This window comes from Cryptomeria japonica, chromosome 11 (assembly GCF_030272615.1).
Source record: "Cryptomeria japonica chromosome 11, Sugi_1.0, whole genome shotgun sequence".
Lineage (NCBI taxonomy): Eukaryota > Viridiplantae > Streptophyta > Pinopsida > Cupressales > Cupressaceae > Cryptomeria > Cryptomeria japonica.
The window spans coordinates 177371796-177392478 of NC_081415.1; the positions used below are offsets into that span (position 1 = coordinate 177371796).

Consider the following 20683-nt stretch of genomic DNA (forward strand, 5'->3'; position numbering starts at 1 on the left):
AAAAGTAGTTTTGTGATTCTCATTTCTTATTTTAAAGTAAATCCCAAATTTCAGGAAATTTAAATGATTGTTAATTTCTACACTCAGCTTCTAATGTTGCTGTTTATCATAATCTATGAACATTAATAGAATCAATTTTCACTTTATTAAATACTAATCCTTTAACTATTTTGTGTAAATATTGAGAGACACCATGTCAGATATTGGTTGTTCTCGAGGAAACCTAGCCTGCACATTTATCCTATTATATTTTTTCCAGACTTGTCTGAAACATGAATATTTGTATAATCATGAGGATTAGGCGAGTACTTGATGAGTCTTTCCTAAGAAGTCAAACAAAACACTGTTCTTTCGCATGTAAATTTTGAAGTTTAATTGAGCCTTTTGTTAGCAAATCACCTCTAATTCAATTACCAGATAAAAAAAAAATTGCATTAGTTTCTCCTTGTGTCCAAATTCTTTGTGTACTATTGCAGGTAGTAATGAATCTGACAACTTTCATTCATCCTTTATAAAAATAGTACAAACAATATCTTTCCTGCATTTTTTAGCAGGTTAGGCTTATTGTAGGAAACTATAGTTCGCCTTGAAGACCTTTTGATCATGCATCTGTATTAAAATGATACTACGAGAAGCATTATGGGAGAAACTGAAATTCAACTGGAAGCTTTTGTCCGGGATGAATGAAAAATCAAAACTTGGCACAACGTAAAGGCAGGCCGGTATCATTATCTACAATCACAACTTCTGTAGCATTGCATAGAATCACATCCTGATGAAGCTTTGCCCCAGCAGACTTTAGACCCTTTAAACTAACTGGCCGATTGAACAAATTGAGAACCGGTAGCTTAGACATAGAGGGTAGCTTTCCATTTGGCAAGAGAGTCATGAAATCTTCCTGTAACAAAGGCACCTCAAAATCCTCTTTTTTGTGCTTCAAAGCATTATTTGATGCATTAATGTGGGCACCTGGCTCCATGTGGTTTGTAGAGAAACTCGCTTGGTTAGGAAAATTGGGATACAAAGTGACGTAGCCTCTTAGATACATCATGTCAATTAGAAATTTCTTCCAAGATGCTTGCCAACCATTGGTTCTTGACTTTGGTATTTGGACAGAATTGTTTTTGGCATCTGCCGTGTATCGTGTGCCCATGTATGTGTAAAATTCTCTCCAATGCTTAGGAAAGAAAAGAGCTCCCCAACTGCAAGGCAATTGATGCAAGTATGGAATGTTGGGGTGAATCTCCTTGAAGAAATCGGTGGCATTCCACTTGGGCCTCTCCTTGACAACCTCAACTAACCGAGGAGTATAGAGGGCAATAGAATTGAGTTCAGGAAGATGAACTTCAGGATCATAATGGTAGGCTAGAACAGCATACTTCATCCATAAATAGTAGTATGGAGAAACCTCAATGTCATCTTCAAGTAACAAGCCAAAATCATCATCAGAAGTGGGGAACCAACTCTCACTAACAGCTCGAATGAGACCACCTTGAATGATTCTTCGTCTAAAATGTTTTGGACCATGAGGCCATTTGAAACTGTTCACAATTTTCAATGTCTCTTCGTCAACTTTACTGTCCATGTTGAAAGTCAGAAATATTTCATCTCCAAGGTAATAGGCATGAGAGATAGATTTGAGGAGCCTCTGAAGAGATGAAGGCCTATTTTGTGTAATGATATTCACAGAAATTCTCATTCGATTCCAATCTGCAAAAATTAAAAAAAATGAATTCCTTAGTTGGATACAAAGTACTATTTCTTTCAAAGAAAAATTATTTATATGTGCACAGAACTTTTATTGGATTTTTAGTGCAAATGACCAAAAATTATTAATATCTACATTTCTCGGTACAGAATATTTGCAGGATCATCAATAAAACTGAGTTTATTTATAAAAATGTAAGGAGAGGTGTCTTACTTGGCAGAACAGAAGACTTTAGATCTGTTATCCAGAGAACTTTAGGCACAGCAGATCTTGGTAAATGGGTCAAAGAAGTATTTTCATTGCTTGAGACAGCCAGTTTCAGTCCATCCCTAACATTCACATCAATGTCAGATACTGTGATTACCAGAGAAGGATTATGAATTGTCAGAAGCCCTTTCATGCTTGAATAAACTGATTGGACAAGAGAAACCTCAGAGTGTGATGCTTTTGAAACGGAATCAAGTTCCAAATCAAAGATTTTGAAACGCCTTTCATGGCACACTGGTTTTGGCCATCCTAGAGCTAAAGCAGCCTCTTCACATGGACAATGTGACCCTCCTGAGACAACAATGTAAGCTTTCTTTCCTTGAACAGATTGAAATTTTTCAAAAAGCGGACGCAATGCCACAACCTCACTTACAGAATGAGCAAAGAATAATGCATCTATTTTTTGAGGATACATTGCAGCCCATTGTGTGACATAACCACGAGAAAATACTCTCCACCATTGATCATCTCGAATTTGCACTATATCCTTATGAATTACAGTTGTCTCGGAGACATATGCAAGTCTGTGCTCACTGTCTCCCCATGTTTCTTTATCCTCTGGATTTGTAGGAAGAACAAAAGAACCAGCATTTCTGTACTTTTGAAGCTGGTAGCTGCATTCAAAGGCAAACCAAAACTGGTAGTTAAAGAATTTTCCATCTTAGTAATGCATTTCAAAGGGGATCAACATGTAAATTTTATAACCTCCCCTGACCTGAGCTATGAAATATCACAGAAAACAGTTTTGAGAACTTCAAATATTGATCCCTAAAGGGATTTCTAACTTTACATGGATAAGATAAAAGCCATGAGTTTGAAACCATATTTAATCTATTAAGCTAAAAAATTATATCATAACTCTTCTAATATATTTACAAGCCGAAGGACAAATCACAAGAAAGCAATGTTAAGCTTCTAAGATATAATTCTAAACGGTTATATTGTAATCCCTGTAACATATTTACAATCTGAAAGACGGATCCACAAACAAATTGATAACAAAAAGTGCATTTTTCCTCAGAATAGTACTTAACCAGATTCAATATGATCTATACATATCAACGCCAAAAAGTGGAGATGTTTCAAATAGATATCATCCAATTTTTTAGTTCTTATTATGGACTCTGCATTTCCTTTGTCTTTCTGAAGATAAAATGGAATCTTATCAAAAATCATGTTTCTTGGGTCCCCACTGACAATCCTTGGGAAACAAGCTTTGTATGGAATTTTTGCTCTTCAAAATATCAACTCATGGCTGAGAAGGAAGGAAAAATTCAAAATATTTCAGATTTGATCAACTTGATTATATTGGGAAATATACTCAAGCCAGGATTCCAAAATGGAATAGCAACAAGACAAAAAAAAATTGCCATGTTGCTCAAAAATATCAAAATTATTTTACCTCATTCCAAAGAAGAAACTATTGCAAAAAAAAAAAAGGTTACACCCAACCCTCAAACAATAGAGCATCGTTGCCAAAATATGGAATCTAATTCCAAGGTGTGTAAATTGTAATCCAAAGAATGAAAAAGATTTTGTTTTAGGCAAAGAGAAGAAGAGCTCAAATAACGTAACTTCAAAATCAGATCCATAATAATTAAATCTATCAGAGCTAACTGTAGTAAAAGCAATAAAAAAAATTAGCTGATATAGAAGAGGTAGATACATAATCATTAAATCTATCAGAGTAACTGAACTAAAAGCCATGAAAAAGATGGCTGATAAAGAAGACGTAAATGAGCATGACAACTTAGGCAGGAGTTTAGAACATAATGCCAAGAAGATCAGAGACAAACCTAAAACCCATGAAAGCAACCATAGCTATCTGTTGTTTGATGGGACAGCTAGAGGAAACCTGGGGAGAGCCAGGGCTGGGAAGATCATCGTAAACCCAAATAAGTAGATTAAAGGAATTATTGTTGAACCTGAAAATTTTCAAATGACGACATAGCAAAGACCTGCACTCTACTAAAAGACCAGCCATTCATTTCTGAACTGGGCATGGAAGAAATCATCTGGATAGGAGACTCACAAATTGCTGTATAGCATAAAAACATCACCCTTGGATTCCTGGCAAATAGCTCAAATATGGACCAAATCATGTAATAAAATAACTCAGGAATCTAGTGCACTCTCACTCTTTGGCAAGGTACCATACAACTAATCTCTTTTCATAAAAAGGCAAGTAAATTTGGCATAGAAATAAATGAAGGGTCTTCCATGAACTGGTAAGTTCCCTCTGTAAAGAATCATTTGTCTGGGTATGAAAACTGTTAGAGGTGTACTCTGGTTTATGTTTTTCCTTCTATTATAAAATTAGCTGTTCCATTTGAAATAAGCAAAGGTAGAAAGGATCAAGAAAATTCTCACTTAAAGGAGCATCAGGCTGATTTTCAAGAAAAGGCTAACATGTGTTCTAACGATTCGAGGACAGAATGTAATGAAAACTCGTCTATAAAAAATCATGACAACAAAATGTCTCTTCAAATGAAAGGAAACTATGATGAAAACAGATGATTCCAACTTCAGGGCTCCATCCGTATTCATAGTTCTTTGTATATTGATGTTTTTTCAGTAGACAAAGTCCAGAATGTAGTGCAACGGAGAGTGATGATTCAGAACTGCATTCCCTCAACTCTGCAATTTTATTATCTTCTGCTTTGACAGATACAAATGGGAACATTCTAATATAATATAAAACTTTCCCTCTTTCTTTAAAAAAAGATATTTCAAGAAAAATAAGACCAGAACCTTACAAGAGCTCCAACCCCGAGTCTTTAAAGATGCTAGGGAACACTTCTGAGTCTACAGGCAAGTTTCAATACTTCCACTATAGGCTAAGGTGGACTAGAACTAAAAGACCCTAGGCTTCTTTGAGAAGTTGACAAAACCAATTATGGGATTTTTCAGCTTTCTTGTCTAGACAGACATGAAAGTGTGATGGTCCTCAACATCTCATTGCCCGTAGATAAATGTTTTGATGAGTGCAGGTTATATGACATTTCTGTGTTTCTCAACTGAAATGGGCAGGAACTGCTATAACAAATGCAAGAGATCTATCATTTTGGGAATTGTTATCAACAAGCCAAATAAGATTGTCCAGTCTCAAAAATTGTGAGATAATCAAATCAGAAAGTTTACATATAACAAGAAGAATAGCATCTTTGCATACCTTAAATGTAGATCTTCCCCTGTTGCAAATGTGATAGGACTCTCAGTAAACAATGTCTTGAGCAGATCTGTGGGTAAAAACCAAGAACTTGACAGAAAATCCACCCGAACAATCTTGTCAACAATAATTCCATATGCTGGGTCAGGCAAATACAGGCCTGCTTCTTTGGAACCGTACTTTCTATAGCTTGGAAAAGTAAAATCCTTCTGTCTAAAGGGTAATATCCTTCCAATACTACCCAAAACAGCATTTCTATATTTCTTGGTTCCTGCAACATGTCCCAAAATCTGTAGCATTTTCCTTCCAGGTATCATATCATCATCCAAAACATACACAAAATCAGATTCTTCTGATTGTAATGCAAGTTGAAACCTTCCATAGTATTTATAATCATAGCTTGAACTCACAAAACTAATCCTTGAATCATTGTAAGTCTCCACAATGCTTTTCAGGGAATTTTCATTTGGGCTACCAAATGCAAGAACCCAAATCCTGTGGAATGGAATAGTTTGATGCAGAAGTGAATCAAGCTGCGCACAGAGAGTTTTCCTCTGGAAATGGTTCAAAATTACTATTATTTTTGGAGGTTTTGAAGAGGAATTCCATGCAGAAGGCAATCTCATTAGCTCCTCCAAAGTTTCAGTTCCAAATGTCCTATTCTGGAAAATTACAATCTCATTGTAGAGTTCTCTTTTGATGCTTATCATCCTTTGATCATTTGATATTTTCTGTGAAAAATTAATATTTTGATGCTCACAAACCTCATATTTAAAAACAGATCCTGCATTGGCAATGGAGCTTTCATTGCCAGGATTGTGAGACAGGGGATTTGTAATAAATTCTCTCCAGTGCTCAGCAACATGTGTACTAGGCTTCAGATCCATTGTCCTTAAATCCAATGTAGGGGTCATGATGTAGAGAAGAAAAGTTGCATAGATGGCAATGGAAAATTGCAAGCATGTTAGGCATGTACCCAAACGTGTCGAAGCAGTCTTACTTGGCCTTATTCTTCCTTTAATTCCTACATAGTCAGGAAGAATCCCTTCCAGATATTCAGCGCTCCTCATATTTGGATTGCTTCCAAACCCCATCTCAATATGCGCACATTAAGTCTTGATGTTAGATTGAATTTGAGGTGAATCACATGCCAAATCTGCCACTCACGATAGAATATTATTTTTAGAACTCAACCAGAAGAATTTTTCAGAGTCCAATCAAAGTGAATCAGAGCATCGTCATGTATGTCCAAAATGTCTCAACAAAATTTGAAGCCTAATTCAAAGTAAAATCATTCAGAGCCTAAGCCAGAGCAAAAAATTTAAGTCATCTCAACCAAATTCAGAAATTAATTCAGTGTAAAAGCTTAATCAATTAATACAATATCTAAAGCCCAATTCATTCGAACATATCAATTATCTCACTTTAGAGCATGCTTCAGTTCAGATATCAAACCATAAAAATATAATTTAAGACACAATCATTATATACTCGGACCCCAAATACAATAAATACTCTAGATTAAGAAAAAGAAAAAGAAAAAACATGCTAATGACAAGGCTACGGGATATTCCAAGATAAATTAATGCAAATGGAGAAGCCAATTCAATATGTGTGTACCATTGCCTAATTCACTGCACAAACTGAATTAAATAAATGCTTGACAAGGGTCCAATTCCATGCAAAACATAAACCATTTCAATTCAGAGCACACTTCAATTCAACTACCAAGCCATAAAATAGTCATTAAAATTGGATATAAAATACAAACAAATATTCAAATTAGAAATAAAATGTAGCAGGGCTAATGCTCGGCCTAATTCATTGTATTCCAGAGCAAGAAACACGATTTCAAATTATACTAATTCTAAGCCTAATGCATTATATTCCAGCTTAAGAAAACATACAATCAGGTCATTCTAACAGATAGCCTAATCCAGAATACACGTACCAAAAAATAAAAGAGGAAAAATCATTACAGTACAAACTCAGTACCCAAATGAGTTTAGAATGAAGGATATATTCAATCCCAAGATGGCCTAATTCAATCACGAGATGGCCTAGTCCAATCCTCAAATCTCCTAACAGAATACCTGATACAAGGTAGATCTAAAATCAATGCAAGAAGAAAGCTTACTACAGTACAGAATGAACCCCCAAAATAAAATGAAGCTGGAGAATAAATCTAATCTCCAAATGGTCAGTTTCAATCCCTCTAAAACTGTTTTTTAGAAAAATTTCCTAAAACACAATGCAAGATGAAAGCTTAATCCAGTGAAAGTGAGTACCCAATACATTATGAATTGAAGGCTGACTCCAGTTCCAAAATAATGAACAGAACAAAGTGAGCACCCGGACCAATATTATGAACAGTAAACCAGTCTCAAAATGGCCTAATGCAGTTATGGTAAGGAAAGAAAAAAATTTATTAGTGAGCGAGTACCTAAACCAATATGTAATGAAGGCTTAATTCAATCCCCAGGTGGTCTAATACAGCTCCAAAATTTCCTAATGCTATGTCTAATGCTGTTTAAACACAAGTAACCATGGACAGTGGAAGAAGAAAGGTTAATTTAATGCAAATATGGACTATCTAAAACTATATGAAGTGGGTTTAATCCAATCCCCAAATGCCCTGGGGCAATGCCTTTTACACTATAATTATGTTATAAAAATTTAGGCTTAAAGTAGTGAAAAGTGAATACCAAAATCAATTTGATATGTCGTCCCCAATGCGGTCGAATCCAATCCCCAAATCAGTCAAACTTCAAAGGAAGACCTTCGACTGCAGAAATTCAATTTCCAAACAAATGCAGGTGCCGAGGTAAATCAAAAGAAAAGTTTATACTTTTGCTCTGATTTCCCCACTGGTCACCCGCAAACTTTGAAGACGAATGCTGGGATCTTATAAGAAATGTGCAATTTCTAAGGCCCGAACAGTTGGCAAAACACTTAAAAAATTATGCAGACAGACGTCACTTACAATGTCTCCTACGCTCTCAGCCCCGCAATCCCTCGAAGTGCAAGAAATCCTTCCCTGTGACAAAACCAAAAGCCGTTCATGAAGGCGTGGAATAGGCCAAGGCCTACGCTTGTGCCGATGCTCCATTTCATATTGGAAACTGTAATTTTTCTTCGCTTTCAACATTTGAGTATTGCTATTTTATCGAATCATGGGCACTAAATTTTCAGAACAAAAAGTCCTCCTACGGACGTTATCTGAGCATGTGAGCGCAATTAGACATAGCCCAACTTGCATCGCAATCTCTTTCAAGAAGTTAAAAAGGCCAAACATGAGAAAACAAGTGAAGCTTAAATGTGACTCAGAGCTGCAGAAATAGACAAACAGGGATTAGCAACATTTTATTGGGACAAGTAATTCTTTTTTAATAAATTATTTATTGAAGTAGTGCTATTTAATTAATTGTAGAAAGTTTTTAAATTATAAGCCAGGGTTTTAAATAATAAGTTCACATAGAAAAATATATTGTTATTAAGTTAAAAGAATTATCGAATTTAATAGCACGCAGTTCACAAAGGTTTATTTTTCACATTGGATTATCTTAACCATCTAGGATAGGCTCTCAACATGTGAGAGCACCATCATAGCATGTTCATCATTAATTTGCATTTTGTTAGGAGGTTAATTAACAACCCTCGGAGGTGAAATAGTTAAGAGAAGACAGCGAAATTTGTTACTATCAAGCCAACCAAAAGCACCTATGTCATGGGGTTGAGAAGAATTGAAAGGTTGATGGGAAGCATGGGACCAACAATGAGCACTATGATTGCGAGCTCTACATTAACAAGCATGAGACTCATCATGCATGTAACACTATGATTCCTACCATGTCAATATTTTCAAGGAGGAGATTGCCCTATTGGGTGAAGTAGTTAGCAAAAGACTAGCAACACTACAACAACATTAACCCAATGATCAAGAAGCTCATCTAAGTGGGCCACTTAAATTGCAATTATATTTTCTTGCGCAATTATCTGCATTAACACATTGGAATATATCATAGTTTTTGAATAAATGAAATTATTGTCAATAATACATCTAAAAAATGATAACATAATTCTCTTTTCAAATGTTAAATAGGATTTTCACTATATGAAAGCATGTCGTATATGGGTAAACTTAGTGGGAATTTTAGGTTAGACTCCTAGTAGGATAATGTGCCAAGAAAAAAGTTCATATCTTAAAGGCTTGAAAAAATCTGAAGCCTTGATACAACACCACCTAAACTCTAGGATAAAAACAAAAGAGGTGTTTGATTGTTTCCTTGTACTCTCAAAATGGACAACAAATATTGATAACTCTCAAAATGAATCAATCTAATACCAATAGAAAGCCCTTGATTTAAAATACACCAAACAAAATGGGCGAGTTTCAACTCAATAATAGCTAACCTAACAATCTAAAATGTATGTCATCTTGATCTAATGAACGATTGAAGAGCCCATCTATTATTAAGCTTTAAGTAAACAAAAATATTTTAATTATAGGTCCACTTTGTTGGGATTGTTGTAGTTCAAATTATGTGTTTAATAACTAGGAAAAATAATTATGAGGGATTTTGTTTGTATGTATTTTTATATGTATTGAACTTGTACAGTATTTGGGTGATAAAAGATGAGCTTTTGTGAACCATCAATTAAAAAAAATGAATTATTGACAATTAACTTAAATTATATAACTAAATTGTGATGAATCATCAGATAATCTAATACACTATTAAAACACCACTTTACAAAATTCTTATAATGGTGTTTCCTTTAAAAACTTAGATTAAATATTTTTACTTAAGAACTCACTCTCAAAGTGTTGATATAGTTGATTTGAATGTTGTAATGCAATCAATGTGTTAGAATACGTACAATCTCAAAAATACTTGTGCTTCAATCTTAAGTTTTACATAGGATCAATCCTAATCATCATGGACTTGATTTGGCGCACAAAATTGAACTATATGACATGTCACATAAAAAGGATATGATAGAATGTGTTTTAGTAAACTTTCTTGACTTCACCATCTTGATAATTGAATGTGTCAAGGCCCCCCTTGGTGAATCAAATCAACAACAATTATTGATATCAAAAGACAACATTCACAACCAAACATGTGGCCTACAAGCAAATTATGTGGATTTGTTTTTTTTCATCCCTTTATAAATTGAAGTGTGTTCTAATTGAAAGGAAGAAAAGGTTTAGAAATGCTTCTTAAAATAATCTAGGTGAGATAAACAAAAATGCAATCCAAAATAAGTTAGAGAAATAAACAACAAAAGAAAATTATTCCCCATAACACAATGATGCATCATAGGAAAACCCTGGAAAAAAACTATCCATGAACTTCAAACCAATGTATTTATCAACAATCTCACATATAATACAACTCAAGAAAAAAATTCATACGAGATATCTCTCAAATCTAGAGTAATATCACCAACATAATAATACCTCTAAAATACTCTATGCAAAATCCATCCCAAGAATCCAATATATAGAGAAACCAATAGATGAAACCGCCAAAGAGGAATTACAAAACCATTAACTAATACCCCCAAAAGTAGAACCCAAATATCCTAGTCAAATTTCAACACCCAAATCATAAAAATAATTATGTAAGAATATATCATAATATGTCATAGTTATCCTCCCAACCTGGATGCTCAAACTAATTCAAATACTTGAAAGATGCTTTATGATAGCCATAATAAAATTTCATATGCCATTGAATAATCTTGTCAACAAGCACAACTCCCTCTTACAACTCTCTTATTCATTGAACAGATGCTCTTATATTCCTGAAGTTGGAGTCTAACTTCTAGAGGCCATAACTTTTTGATTCAAGAATATGTTTAGATATTTTTTTAAATTGAAGATTCTAGAGAGTTTCACAGATCACCATAATCATCTTTAGTTGATTGAAGATCATTTTAATATTTTTTAGGGGCTAAAAATAATATTTATGACCTAGAAATTACATTTGAACATTGTGGTGCAAGGTTGAAACATCTTTCTCAACACTAATGATTTTCTCCTTTTAATTTTATATAAATTAATTGTACATTAAATATTATGACATTGCAACATGTTTTTGATTGAAAAAGCAGCAAAAACCAAGGGTGTTGACCCTTAATACAATAGCTCGTAGGCAGCAAAAGAATACAAAAAAGGGTACAAACAAAACAAGGTCGGGCAAGCCAATAATAGCAAATATTGTTAGAAGCCTACCAAACTAGCAACAACCCAAACCCAACTCAAGAGTAGGGAGAAACACTCAAAACTTGACACAGAGGGATTTGGGGAGGAGGGGAGGACTTCCCCTTCCACCTGCAAAAAACAATAGTCTAGGTGATACTACTATCTCGGACATCAAATGAAGAATCAAGCAAAGGGGGCCTGCAAAGTTTTTGTCTGCAACAACAACAACATACTGCTATAGAACAACATCTGGAGCAGAATCATTGAGAGTGGAAAATTGTTGCCAAATAAGAGCAGTGAAAGTAGGAGCCTCCAGGATAGAAGAGGCCACATCAGTAGTAATGAGAGGATCAACAAAAGCTTCAAAAGTAGTAAGAGGCACAATCTCATCCCGAGGGGAGACATCCTCCTCTTGAGAGGAACAATCAAAGTCCAAATCAGAAGCATTGACTATCAAATGATCAATAGTAGCATCCTTCCACCAAGTAGCAGCACCTCTGTGACGAGAGTGAGAACAATCTGAAGCTAAGTGGCCCATTAAGAAGCATCTCCGACAGCAAAAGAGTAAGCCCTCATAATCCAATGATTGAGTCCATGGCCTATCCCCAACCATAAGAACCACATCCCTGGGTAGAGGTGTAGAGATGTCAATATCGACCAAAATGTGAGCAAAGATAGAATGACCCATAGAAGACGTAGCATCATCAACCTTCAAGAAATGACCAAAAGAGTTGTCAATGGCCTCATAACAAAATTGCTCCCAGAAATGAAGGGGAAGATTAGGAAGGCAAACCCAAATTGGACACACATAAGTGGTTCAGTAAGAGGGTTAAAGGTAGTTGTCTAGGGTTTGAGAGAGAGAGAGAGAGAGTGATCTCTCCAAGCCAACAACTTGCCTAAAATCACATCATAATCAAGAGAAGAAGCAAAGGAAGCAATGAAAAAGACTTTAGCACAAGGGAAATGCTCAATGGCATGAGCAATTAAAGGCTTCCAGGAATCACTCACCCAACGATGGAGGTCCAGGAGAGAAGGCCAAAACCCAGTAAATTTGCAAACGAATGCACAACATTGGTAGAAATCAATATTTTTCACAACCTCCTGGCCACAAACCACCACAAAGGAGGTCTTGGCACAAGGGAAAGGATGAATCCCCTTGGGAGGATGAGCAACAGAATTGACTGCGCAAGCAAAGCTTCATCCACCAACAAAAGAAGGAGGTTTGGGAGGAACCTTAGCATTCACAATAGGATCACTCACGACGGTGGAGGAAAAAGGAGCAACTCATGCACCCACGGTAGTAGAAATGACACCCACACCCTCAACAAAATTGGGTACCCACATATTTAGTATCCACGATAATGTAAAGCAGAGACACAAAGGCAAGCAAAGGTTGGGGAAAGATAGCCACAACACCCACATAGACTACGTCAACACTAGCAATAGAACCCCCAACACCAATGGCAACACCAACCGCAGAACACACAAGAGGTGGGGGGGGGGGGAAGATCCTCCCATAGAAGGAGCAAACACAATAAAAAACCGTGGGTGAGAGAATTGTTAGAGGGAGAAAAGCAAGACAATTTTCAGCTCGAATTATATTTGACATTGCAACATGTTGTACAATTGTATGCCAAGTTAATTCATAACACTAAGTTGAAAGGGTTGAAAATTTTGGAATTTGAATTTGAATGTTTAAATTGTAGGTCACTCCTATGCTCTACAAGATTAGACAAAATCAATTGTTTGCCACTAAAAATGAACCTTGGAACTAAATTATTAATCTCAAGATTAAGGGCGAATGCATGAAAGTAAATCGAAATGAGGGTACAATTATAAGGATTAAATTATAAATGTGTGAAAATAGGTGTAAGTGGAGACAAATGAAGGTGGATAGGGATTGAACAATGAACCATATTAAGCACTAGATAGAAAACTTGTCAATATGATATTGCATTCGAACATTCACATCAAAATGAACACAAAACGAAATTAGAAATGACATGAGCATTACCAATTCCACCATTATAAGGATGTATAAGTTGAAGTGACATACAATATGGTAACATAATTAAATTATGTGGTAGTATCATTAAATTATATGGCATCTCAAGTTTCTTTATTTTATGTTGTAATATAATTATGCTTCTTTTATCTTAAACTAATTACTTTAACTAGGATAGGTAAATATAGGTAACCACTAAAGTAATAATTAACCTAGATAAAGGATTTGGGGCTAATCATAGATAATTACACAAATGTAAAATTAAATAAACTAATAGAATGGGTACTTAGCTCTAATTTCATATGTAGAAATCTGTATACATATATGTTAAGAATATATTCAGCAATGCTCTAAATTTTTATCATATTTTGTTGAAAATAGAAGTTATCTATTACAAGTAAAGATCAAATCTAATTATGAAGCTGATTTTAATGAATATAGACTTGATATTATGTTTTATATTATCTTGTAACATGAAATGGTCTATTAAATCACAAATTTTTAATATCTTGCCTTTGTTTTATGATACATGAGTGCACACAAGGACTATGGTGTTTATAAAAAACTTTGGGATACTCGAAAAATTGTAAGGTTCTTGATCTCCTAGCTTAAAATCTTGGATGGAATAGCTTTAAAAATCTTAGCAAAGATCAAGGATAATTGACAAGAATGTGATATAATGCTATCAAATTTATCCTTTTCAATAAAATTATAAAGGTACCCAATATGTTCTTAAATGGTTGCTCGATGATTCATTTTCAATTAGGATTAGACTTAAAAAATGCACCATCCTATTGTATAATTTGGCATAGTTCACACTTAAGTCAACCATAATAGTTAGTGGAAGAAGTGAAAGAAGTTTAAATTTAAATTTTTTATATAGAAAATTTAAAATCCATATCCATATTCACAAATTTTATCCAGATTAAGTCCACACTCACATATATGGCCCAAAGAGGTAAAATAGAATATTTTGGATTTAGGAATGAATGAGGTTATTTACTAAATTTAATGCAAATTAGATCATATTACACACTATAATTATGGAACAAGATTTTACAATACAAATAGTACATTACATCTTCAACTCTATAGAAATGTACTCTAACTAAATGCAATTGAAGAATGCTAGTAATAACATATGCAACCCCCACTAATTGGTTGCATACATAGGATGTAAGGAATTGGAGGAAAGGATAAACATGATAAAGTGAGAAATATAACATAATTTATCATCATATGATAAACATCCAAGTCAATTTGTCAAATATAATCATCAAGGTATGCATAAAAGTTTGTCCCCATTGTAGGAAAATGAGAAGATAAATATAAACATAAACTCTAGATAAAAATCATGTGATACATCAACCATGGATTAATTATCAACAAATAATATCATTGAAGGTACATCAAGTATGTAACAATGGATAATATCGTATAAAACACATCAAATATGTGACTAGATCATTTATCATCATTGATAAGCAAGTAGGCACATACAATACAAAAAAGCTCAAATGGACCCAAGTTTGCATATAATGAGAATATGATCACTGTAAATAAGAAAAACAAGAAATAATGTGAGGAATGTAAGTATTAATACACAAGATATGATTTACAAATTGATTTTGACATAGGGATATGATCCAATATACTTTGATTTTAAGTTTGTCATTTTTTTTTGTATTTTATCAATTTAAATCCTTTTTATATGGTTTTAACTATGTTTTTATCACTAATTTTGTGATGTAAGGATAGATCAAGATCAAAGAGTGGTCTAACAGCCATCAAATATGTAGTCTATGTGGTCTAAGATCAAACACCAATGAATATTTGAATAGGGAATATAGATCTTTGTCAATGTTTAGAGTTGTGTCTACCTTTAGCTATGATGTGTAGATGCTCATAACCCTAGTAAAGAAGTGAGATGAAAATGACCTTACAAGATGTATTACATTCTTGAGTATCACTTCATGGGACATTGGCTTTGCAAATGATAAGACAAACCAATAACAAGAAAGATAATTGTACTTGTATTACACTAACATGGTAGGCCATACAAAGGGAGGAATATCATTGATAGATATTACAATGGGTTCTATGTCCAAGAGAGAGAGAAATTATTAATTAGTATGATTTTGATTTTGCTAGATGCTCAAGGTTATTTGATTTCTTATAGTTTTATTCATTTGATTTAGATCATGGGGTAGCATGAGACCATTTAATCATGGAGAAAAAATATGTTATGTTAACCCACTCAAGGATGATGATTTACCTATAGATTCTAGGACACGGGAGGGATGACATTACATGGTATTATGAAGGTATAGTGTTGGGAGTAAGAGAACATCAAAAATCTATATTTATTTTTTTGTTGTGTTGAATCATGGAAGATATGTATTTATTTCCTTTGCATTTACAATCTTCTAACCATTTTCCATATCATCAAGCACATAGACAATCTCATCGTGTTGTTTTTTTCTTGTAATTTTATTGGTTTTAATCTACCTCACTTACATTTTCAATGGCCTTTACCATTACATCTAATCTTTTTTGCATATTTTTGAAACCAAGACCATATAATTATCTAAATGATGGAGGGAAGAAGATGACTTAGTAATATAAGTATCACCTTCTAAATAAATTTCATGTACACAATCTTCTTTCTCATCATTATATGCCTTGGGTGATTTTATGTAAATTGGCATATTTATGTAAAGATATGGGTGTTATAAGCTTTCAAATCAATGCAATATCATCCTACACCACATAGGTGCACCCATTCACCTTTAGATAAAGCTTTATCATTACTTAAAGAGATCATTTTTATAGCATTCTTATCAAGTTGATGATTTTGTGTACTAATAATATCATTAGAATTTTCTACTATTTAACAAAGGATAAATGGTTTTGGATCAATAAAATATGAGTAACTTCTTACCATTGTGCCAGATTTTGATACATTGATGATAAGGAAGATGAAATAACTCTCCTGCAGTCATGGACACTATTATAAAAATATATAAGATAGCTTCCTTAGCATCACACAAAACAATGTGTCTAAAGTGCATGGATCAATTGTAGTAGAAAGAGCAATGGTACCCAAAGATTTTTTTTCCACATTATCAAAGCTTCTAATAATAAGATTAGATGGCTATAATTTTGAAGTGTCTACCTTCAATTGTTTCAAGCAATTCTTATGAAATATATTCGAGATATCATTATTATCATCTAAAAATTATTTTATATCTAACTTACCACATCTAACAACAATGTGTAAATGTAAACTTTCTTTAAAAATTAACTCATATGTAGCTCTACATAGTTAAATAGAATAGCATGAGATTCCTTATGACCAAAAGATTCTATCATAAAATTCACTAAATATGAATTAGTATTATAATTGATGATAATCTTCTCTAAGTTTCTTTGAATGATATCATTATGTAAATAAAGGCATACATTAAATCCTAAAGAGGTGACTTAGTTCATGTACATTCAAGTTTTTGCACAATTTCATATTATTTACTTTCCGAATGTGTAAGTTTATGTGCATAAGAAATATCAAATGTATTAGGTGACAAAGTTGTTTTTCATAATAAAATATTTTTACTTCTAGCCAACTATTGATTTGTATGCCCAATGGTATGGCAAATATGTGAAGTGTCCTTTGCATGAAAACTAACTATATTCCTAGGATTATATGACATGGTATAAAAGGTGGTTTTAGTAGGCACATAAGCCAAATGAATGATAGAAAAAATGGATCAAAGATAGATCATGAGATGTCTCGATAGGAAAAGAGAAATAACAAATAAAAGCATGTGCTAATTCTATGAGTGTGTGATAACATAAGAAAGATGAATAAAACCATTGTAAATATCTACCATTCAAGTAAAGTCTAAATATACTAATCAATATTATATTATCATCTAAATATTTTTGCAATTCACAATCAAGAAATACTTCATATATAAATATGCATCAATAGAACCATCATAACCATATTGTAAAAGGTTTTATCTAAGATTAATATTGTCATCATGTAATGAACAAGTATATAATAAAGAATTATTAGCATGTCCTCACAAAAATGAAATAAGTATCACCATGACGTGTGGTATCATCATAAGAGGTATCGCTAGTAAAACTAATATTATGGGTATCCATATGACACAAAATGTAAAATAATTATTATCACATAAAATATCATCATGTGTGCAACAAGGTAGCACACACAAATCACCATTTCATCATATATCATTAAAAGATAATGGACTTATGGTGATAGGCATAGATTTGTCATGATATGTAAGGGTGAGATCATTATAAAGTGAAGCAATGGAATGAATAGGTAAAGAAGATGTGATCTCAAAAATATCCATCACATAATGTGTACCAATAACATAAGGGAAAACCTCATTAAAATATGTACTCATCAAAATCTATATGAGAGATAAGATCAATATGAATATCATACACAAGTGATATGAGTGAATATAAAAGAAAAAGGATAGGCATTAACCAACTCAATGAAAGAAGGAAATCAAGTACATTCACTAAATAAACACTTCAATTGAAAAGCCATCCTTTCTCATAACATAAAATTAATGAATGCATCAAGGACAGAAGGATCAAAAGCCACAAAAATAGGAGCATATCAAAATATAAATGTATACATGTGAATTATTTAAATAAATGACCTATGTGAAGCCATGATGATGAAATATCCAAGGGTGGATGCATAGACTCAAATAGATAGATCAAAATGAAGTCCTAAACCCTAATGAAGATACATTAAGACAAAAGATGAGTCAATCCAAATCCTAGATAAATTTGATATGAAAAGAATACAATAAAAAGAATCTATCTAGAAACCCAAATAGAAGTACAAACCATAGGGGGTGTAACATATGTTGGGTTCACAAAAATCTATGCGATTTATTTTACCCTAATTAATTTTATCTAAGATAATTGAATGAATACAATCACTAAAGAAATAATAACCAAGATAAAGGAGCTCATATCAATCTTAGAAAATTATAAAAAATTAAATACAAAAGTTTTTTTTTAAAATGTTACTTAACTCTACTTTTTATGTGGAACTTTTTATCTAAGTGGTAGGAATCTATTTGGTGATATTTTAATTTTTTTATCTTTTATTGTGCACTGATAAATTTAACTATGTATTGTTAGAGATTATGTAAGTGTCTATGAAGTTGATCTTAATGATTTTGGACCTAATATTTTGCATGGAACTAATCCTATAACTTGTGGGAATGATTTAGGAATTCATAGATACACAAAATGACTGAATAACCACATGCACAAACTACACCCAATAATATTTTATATCGACAATTATAGTACATATATTATGCTTGTCCCCCATGAAAACCCACATGCAAAATACCATTCATATGTGGAAGTTACATATAGATTTTAATGAGTAAAGAGATGAGAATATCTCAATCCACCAAGCATTATTTATGTAGACATCTAAAAATGTCACGCCTACGAATGTCAATTTTACTAATTTTTCTCTTAATTAATTAAATAATTTTAATTATTAATTAGTATAACTTCTTTCCTCTAATTCAAAATCAAAATCAAAATTTCTCTCTAATCTCATAATTAAATAATTATTTAATTATCTAAATTTATCTAACTTTAAATAAATAGTTTTATCCTTGAACCTGTTAATGGGTCTTCGAGGGTTGATCCAACTCCTTCTTTAGAGATGGTTAAATGGGAACCACCTAGTAAACAATGGATAAAGATTAATTTCAATGGTGCATCAAAAGGAAATCCGGGAACCTCAGGTGTTGGGGTGGTGGCGAAGGATGATAACGGATTTATCCTTCTCAAATGAGCACAACGTTTGCAGGATGGCACTAATAATGAAGCAAAGGTCCAGGCGGCTTTTCTAGCAACAGAGCTAGCGTTAAATATGAAAGTCCAATGGTTGCACTCAGATAGTTATTAATGCAATAGCTAAAGGCAACACGCCATGTTGGAAAACAAACTGATGGGTGGCTATGATCCGAGAGAAGCTCAAAGCATTTGTGGAGTTTTGTGTCTCTCACATAAGGAGAGGAGCAAATGCAGTGGCAAATTTGCTATCTAACATTGGAAGTGAATTGGATAGTTGTGCGGTCAAGTGATGAAAAGGAGATGGTCACGTGTGGAAATGTTATTAATTGCAGCCTCTTAGAAATGTGCAGTCTTCAATATGAAAGCGAGAGAAAAATTTGGCAAGTACATAAGACAAGTTGGCGCCTGCTCTTTGAAGAAGGTAGTTATCTGTGGCAGGTCGCATGATTGGAGTGGGTGGAGGATGGCAGTAAATCCTACATGTGATCTCATGGCATTAATTCCATATCTTGGACACTCATTATCCACCCTATATGACGGCAGGAGAATTTATTACTCGTTGATTTGTGAGCCAAGGTTTGTTTGTAGTAGAATTGATTGCATATTTGTAGCATTGTATGACATTGCATTGTAGGAATTGCTATTTTAAATCTGTAGGTGACCATGGAAGCTAATTTCACTCTACGAATGGACAAGAAGTCGGTGCCTTTTCTGGGCAAGGTATCGGAGAAGAGGATGTAGGGACTCTTCCGGTTTAAAGCGGAGAAGTTGTGGGCAGCGACTCGCCTCATGCTTGTTGAGGAGGTGGTTTACGTCAACCATCGATATCGGACAAACATAGAGGTGTACTCCTTTCTTCTGGCGTGGGCTTGTGAGTTTGAGCCGGAGGTGGAGAAGATAAAATTCACACTAACCAAACTGATCGATGGGGAGTTTTTGATAAACCTAGATTCAATCCTGGAATGGGCGGTGCCTCGAGTAGGCATCTGTATTAAGGAGGGGGATGACCAAGAGGAGTTGATACCCTTTGTTTGTGGACCAGAGGATGCAATCAAAGACCAATGCCGAGAACGTGCCGAAGTGGGATGGGAAGTGATGAAGCTCTATGTGAAACTAATCAGAGCGGATGAATTCCTAAATGCTCTGCATGTGGTGACAAGGATGGAAGTTGGCAGGGACCTGAGAGACAGGTTTGAAGAAGGATGGGTCATTCAATTACTGGCGAGTTTGGAAGCTGACCCTGACTTCGGATGTCTGGACTGCATCCCAAGGATGAAAGGTGAAGCGGCAAAGGGGAAAGCGTCGACCACTGAGGAGGGAGAGGAAAAGGCAAGCCAGGGTGATAGCGAGTGAGTGGCTTGTTGGCTAGTGTTTTTCATATGTTTTTACATGTTTTCAGCTGTTAGATATTGTTCTAAAACTTAAATTTTTTCTGGAACATTTGAGTTT

The 20683-nt window shown here is 34.0% G+C and overlaps 1 protein-coding gene across 9 annotated transcripts; it reads right to left on the reverse strand.

Annotated features, from left to right (window-relative positions):
* Window positions 1–418: 418 nt before the first annotated feature.
* Window positions 419–8454, reverse strand: LOC131036937 (uncharacterized). 9 transcript variants are annotated; one of them, XM_057968955.2, is made up of 5 exons: window positions 7850–8101; window positions 7140–7237; window positions 5148–6300; window positions 1922–2589; window positions 419–1710 (listed from the first exon to the last, which is right to left on the reverse strand). In XM_057968955.2, exons 3-5 carry the CDS (start codon window positions 6236–6238, stop codon window positions 692–694), a joined length of 2778 nt encoding a protein of 925 aa, XP_057824938.2. In that variant the 5' UTR covers window positions 6239–6300; window positions 7140–7237; window positions 7850–8101; the 3' UTR covers window positions 419–691. The 9 variants fall into 9 exon arrangements, with proteins under 9 accessions (XP_057824938.2, XP_057824939.2, XP_057824936.2 ...); XM_057968956.2 differs by lacking the exon at window positions 7850–8101 and adding an exon at window positions 7440–7575; XM_057968953.2 differs by lacking the exon at window positions 7850–8101 and adding an exon at window positions 7433–7575.
* Window positions 8455–20683: the final 12229 nt, after the last annotated feature.